Raw genomic sequence first — 5,841 nt, 5'->3', positions numbered from 1 at the left:
GACACCAGGCAGGCAGCAATTAGCCTGAGACCTTAATCAATGATTCTTTTTTTTGGTAAACAACGCCATCCCCCCCCCCCCCCCCCCCACAATCACAAAAGCATCACTTTACTTTAGGATGTTGTGGGAGGAGAAATCAGCAGCATGTCATTGTTTACCAAACAGCAGAATCATTGATTAAGGTCTCAGGCTAATTGCTGCCTGCCTGGTGTCATAGCTGCCTTCCTTCAGCTCTACAGAGGAACCAAGTACAGGTCAGACATCACAACAGGATGGACTGATATTTAGTGCCATTCAAGTGTTTTATTGCATCCCACAAGTCGAAGTATGCTGTGTTTAAGGCATTTTCCTGACTGGTTGGATCGCTGGATGCTGTGCAGGAAACAGCTGGGACTGGTGGCACTATGCTTTGCTTTTCTACATGTGCTTTATACTCTCATCATTCCCATAAGGTATGTAACAGGTGCACACATCATCACACTGCTTCATTCCATAAATGTAATGTAATCATAACTGCAATTTCAACTTCAGACAGTAGCCAGTTTATCAGGAACACACTCTAAAACTAATGTCATTTCAAGACAGCCCTGCATAAATCCCACTGTAATGACGGTTTAGATTGTACGTCAGTATATATCTAATGTGTTTATGTTGGTGCTGAGCGGTATTTCTAACATGGAGTCTGCCCTCATTCATCTCTAATCTGCTGAGTGTGTGAAATAAACAGATGAATAAATAAATAGGGAAGTCACACATGGAAGAGCTGTGGAGTTCTTTGCAGTAGCTCGGTGGTTGCTACGGTGGAATGGATGTGGATTTTGATTGGCGGTGGTGTTCTGTATCTTCATTCATAGAAGAGCTTTCAAAGCTTTCCATCACATTTCAAAGTCCTTAGTTAATTTGTGAGGAGTGGAACAACAGTCACGTGAGTGCGGGATGTTCAGTGATGTTGATAGTGGACTCAAGACTGCTAGGACGTCACTTTGTGTTGTTCTGTGGCGTAAGACTGACGTGGTTGCTATGGCAATTCAGGGTGGTAACTAGGATGTATTGAAGGTTTAGCGGGGTATATTATGTGTTTGTGTCACAGAGGTGTTACTAGTAGGGATAGTAGTAGCAGCAGTACTGCTGATGGCAGCAGTGGTAGTCACAGAGGAAGTAGTAGTAGCAGTAGTAGTCGTAGTACTAGTGGTAGCAGTAGCAGCAGAATGAAGAGTACAGGCACTCAGTCTTTAAGAAGCACTTCAGACTGAGATGTAATGCTAGAGGGTGAATGAATGGTGGTTGGGTTTTAAAATCTAGTGTATTAAATAACGCATAATGATAAAAATAAGGCAGAGTGGAAAAGAATGAGAGAAAGAAAGAGCTGTGTGACGCTGACCTGTCCATTGTGAAGATTAAATGCAGCTCACAGAAAGACAATTTAAACCCAAAGTACCCGTAAGAAAGTGCAGCTAAACTACCAATCATTCAGAGTTATAATGCTAAACCACAGATGAATACCATATTAATAACACTAGGAGTGTCTTTGTATTAGTCATGGTAACTACTACCTTACTGTATGTAAAATAATTAGGCCTGATGACTGTTTCTTTAAATGGTTTTGTCCTTTTCTTCCCCAGATATTATGTGAGATTCAAGCTCGCTGCAAGTACCATCTCAGCGGTAAGAACATGTACAGAACATGTACGAACTCATATACAGCCCAATACACTCAGATATGTTTGCTTAAACATATATCTGTCTTGTTTACTGTTGCTTTAAGATCAGGGAAAACACAACGTCGGTGTTTGACACCACCAAGGCCTGGTGTGTCGACTCTTACTACTCTATGGGGATTCTGGGATTTGGCCTGTATCTCCTGTTGGGAATATCCTCTCTCCCCTCCGTCAGCAATGCTCTCAGCTGGAGAGAGTTCAGCTTCATACAGGTAGATACGTGCGTGTTTGTCTGAGTCCTATGATACGTGGGTATCTAGATGTGTGTGAGTGTGTGAGATTCAGTGCGTCTGCACGTTCCCAGGGACAAATTATGGACACAAAATACAAAACACTTCTTGGGCTGCATCTTGTTTACATTGACAATCATTGGCAATTGCAACTGGAGGAATATAGAATTTTTTTTATTACACTTTCCGGTGGTGCTGGCCCTATTGATTCACAGGCAGTCTGTCAGTATTTTCCTGAAACACACGTGTGTGTTTGTTCCCGTACGTCTTTTTACAGAGATTGTTGAATCACAGATTGAACCTAAAATAACAATGGTTTATTTCTCTTCAGGAATCTGACCATCCCACAAATTAAGAAGGTACTATGTGTGTCTACTCTCTAATTAGCTTTGTACTTCCATGTTGTTTGGACAACATGGAAGATTCACACCTTTTATGGCTCACAGATGTGGTGCTCCTAGCTCACAAAAAGGAACTGAATGGCATTTTAACACATTGATCATTTTAGAGCCATTTCTATGATATTTCATGAGCATTCCCCTGAGAAAAAAGATGAGGACAACTGATCATCTCACCTCTACACTGTGGCCTTGGAAAGCAGCAAATGACTTTTGATGATTGATGATTCAGTTAACACAGAGATACATGCTGACAATATTAAACAGGCTCAGTAGGTATCCACTTACAATGTGCCCGTTGGAGTGGTCTGCTGCCACTACAGTGTTGCACCTGTGTATGCACTAGGCTGCTGAGATTCAGTTAGTTGGTGAGGAATTTAACAGAGAAGCTACGGGACTTTGTGTGTGAATAGTGGCAGAAAAAAACATTTGCAACGATATTCCCATCGTGTCCATTAGACAAAATAACAGCTATGATTGTGTGCATCAGCCCAGATGGAAACCAGTTACATGGGCCGGATGGCTGCTTACCAATGCCGATACAATGAGAGACCTCCTGTGTGTCGCTGAGTGTGTGCATTTCTGACTGAAAGATAACATCTTCTGCCTCCATTTATCCATTCACTCCAATATGTTGGATTCATGTTAATGTGTATTTAAAGACATTTCAATTTGTGGGAAGAAAATATAAAAAAAATATGAAAAATGGTCTAATCAACCAAAAATGCCACGACCCCCCTCTACTTTAAATGTTAAGTTATTCATCACTTGTAATTCGGGGGGCATATATTATCTTTCACCACAGTCTTTACACATGAACTACATGTTCATGTGTATGGAATGGATACTTGTGTGTATGTATGCTCTCTATCAGTAGCGGAAATATCTCTATTCGTGTGTGTACATGTGTAGGTCAAAGGTGAGTCTCCGTAGAGGTCAGTCTATCACTTAATATGCCTTTTACACAGTAATTAGTTGTGTAACTATGTGAATCGGTGAACTTCTTAACCGTTTTTTCTCTCTTCCAGTCAAAGCTGGGATACCTGACAGTGTTCTTCTGTACCTTTCACACCTACTTGTATGGTTGGAACAAGTTCCTTAAACCCTCTTCCTACAAATGGTACGCTCCTCCCGCCTACCTGCTCTGTCTGGTGGTGCCTTCTTTGTTGATTGTGCTCAAGCTGCTGCTCCTCCTGCCATGCGTGGACCGCAGCCTCATCCGCATTCGACAGGGCTGGGAGAGGAGCGATCCAGAGGACGGCAGTGCCAAAGCACTGCTAACATAGAGACTGTCAAAATTACAGACACAAAACAATGAGGCACAAGAAAACGCAGACACTTTGGCCTTTAGCCTTCCAAAGTCAACAGGTAACCCAGGGTCATTGTTCTGGATGTCATAGACCACTTACAGTTGCAGAGACAAATGATTGGGACTCGTTTCAGTCTCTCATTGTGTAGTCATCGTGTAATTGTTCCATTTTGTACACAGTATATGACACAATTACACTTATGTAAATACCCTGGAACAACATAAAGACTCAGACATTAAAGCAGCCATACAGCATTTTAACACTAGTGTTTAATAACTTCACTATATCCATGTACATCCAGAGTTATCACAGCCCCAACTTTGTTTCATTTCCCTAAACATCAGCAGCAACAGTTTGACTTTTGTATCTCAGTTTCTCTTCAACCTTCTGTAGAGAGATCGTAGAAAAATATGAAAGCATAAAAGTATAACCATCAAACATATAGTTTGTTCACTTTTTATAACTGTCACAATATATAACTTGTTTACACTTATTATAACTGATTTAACATAAACTGTTTTATTTCATGATAGAAGTGATAGAAACATATAGCCTGCTTAGACACTTTATGTAACATAGTCACTTGAGCCTTGAATATTGCTTCTGGTTCTATCCGGACCAAACCAGTTACAACCAGTTACATTCTGTTGCTAACTCTGGTACACGATGCCTCCTGTATGTGTGACGCATGCGATTAGGGGAGGTACTAGAATCAGAGTAGTATAAAAGAAGCAGAAAAACTGTGAGATATACTTTTTTGCCCTTTTTGCCCCTTCCTTGTTCCCCAGCGTAGATACTGGGAGAGACTTCCCTAATAGACCCTTAGGGGTCTTCCCCCCTCCGAGATGGGAGAGAAGACAGCATGAAAAAGAAGAAAAAAGGAAAAAACTCACAGTGAGAGCTGACTGAGAGAGCCTGAAAACAAGCAGGTTTGTCAGCATTAGATTTAATACCACTGAGATTGTTTCATTGAATTTAAATTGTTCTATGTGATTACTTTGGAAAAACTTTAATAAAACCACAGCCTTACCATTTGTAAGTGACTGGACCCAAACTAGAGACTCTGGTTTTTAGAACAGTTTGACCCTCTTCCCCTGTCCCTCAACCGTGTGATACAGAGGTGACGACCGACTCTACCAGAGGAACTTAAAGGTGAGTACCCTGGGTGAAGACTTGGCAGTGTTAGTCATAAAATGGTGAGAAGTTCACAATAGGCAATAGTAAAGTACAGACGTTCTACATAACTATTCATACTGGGTGCTAGGTTTGCATCCTACTGAGAGCGCCTAGGGCATAGCCGTACAAGACTCTCAGGAAGACAATTAATAATAATAAAATTTATTTATAGAGCACTTTTCACAGACATAAAATCACAAAGTGCTTAACAGAGCAGAAATTTAAAAGCATAAAAAACACAATGTGACCATAGGGTCAATAAATTACATACACAGAGAAAAAATAAAAAATAAAAAATAAAACATATTTTAAGAGCACGTCTAGGACATGGGTTTTTACTCAAACGCCAGCCTAAAAAGGTGGGTTTTGAGCAGTTTTTTAAAAGTATTCACAGAATCTGCGAGGTGTAGAGTCTCAGGCAGAGCATTCCACAGCCTCGGCGCCACTGCCTCAAAGGCTCGGTCACCACGGGTCTTAAATCATGTGCGTGGAACTGACAGAAGACCTAGAGTGTTTGACCTGAGAGTGCAGGCGGGTGAATATGGGTGAAGTAGATCAGCTACATAAGTAGGAGCCTGACCGTGAAGTGCTCTGTAGGTGATTTTTGAAGTGTATCCTAAATGCTACAGGGAACCAGTGAAGAGATCTGAGTACGGGGGTGATGTGAGACCGTCGATTTGTCCTGGTGAGTAATCTGGCAGCTACACTGAGTGATGAGAAAAGTGTGTTACAGTAGTCAATGCGAGAAGAGATAAATGTGTGTATGATCATCTCTAGTTCAGGTGTTGATACTACAGATCTCAGTTTACTGATATTTCTGAGATAGAAGAAACATGATCTGGACAGCTTCTTAACATGGGGGTCAAACGACATGGATCGATCAAAGAAAATCCCCAGATTACACAGGTTGCAATGGGCAGCAGAGGAGAGTGGACCAATACTCTGCCTGATCATGGGGACATACTCATCTGGAGCAATAACTAGAACCTCCGTCTTAGTGTCGTTAAGT

The 5,841-nt window shown here is 41.3% G+C and overlaps 1 protein-coding gene across 1 annotated transcript in view; it reads left to right on the top strand.

The window, feature by feature from the left end:
• LOC116394794 (metalloreductase STEAP4-like) overlaps positions 1-3,632 on the top strand; it is a 3,936-nt gene extending 304 nt beyond the window's left edge. The window contains exons 2-6 of the mRNA XM_031868113.1: positions 183-254; positions 342-452; positions 1,623-1,665; positions 1,766-1,930; positions 3,375-3,632. Coding sequence (XP_031723973.1) covers positions 183-254; positions 342-452; positions 1,623-1,665; positions 1,766-1,930; positions 3,375-3,632 — 649 coding nt within the window. The remainder of the gene's footprint in view (positions 1-182; positions 255-341; positions 453-1,622; positions 1,666-1,765; positions 1,931-3,374) is intronic.
• The last annotated feature ends 2,209 nt before the right edge of the window (positions 3,633-5,841 follow it).

This window comes from Anarrhichthys ocellatus, unplaced genomic scaffold, assembly GCF_004355925.1.
Source record: "Anarrhichthys ocellatus isolate YVR2014 unplaced genomic scaffold, GSC_Weel_1.0 scaffold41, whole genome shotgun sequence".
In the NCBI taxonomy this organism is placed as follows: domain Eukaryota; kingdom Metazoa; phylum Chordata; class Actinopteri; order Perciformes; family Anarhichadidae; genus Anarrhichthys; species Anarrhichthys ocellatus.
Note: the sequence above shows the minus strand (reverse complement) of the source record. Positions and strands in the feature narration are given on the sequence as shown.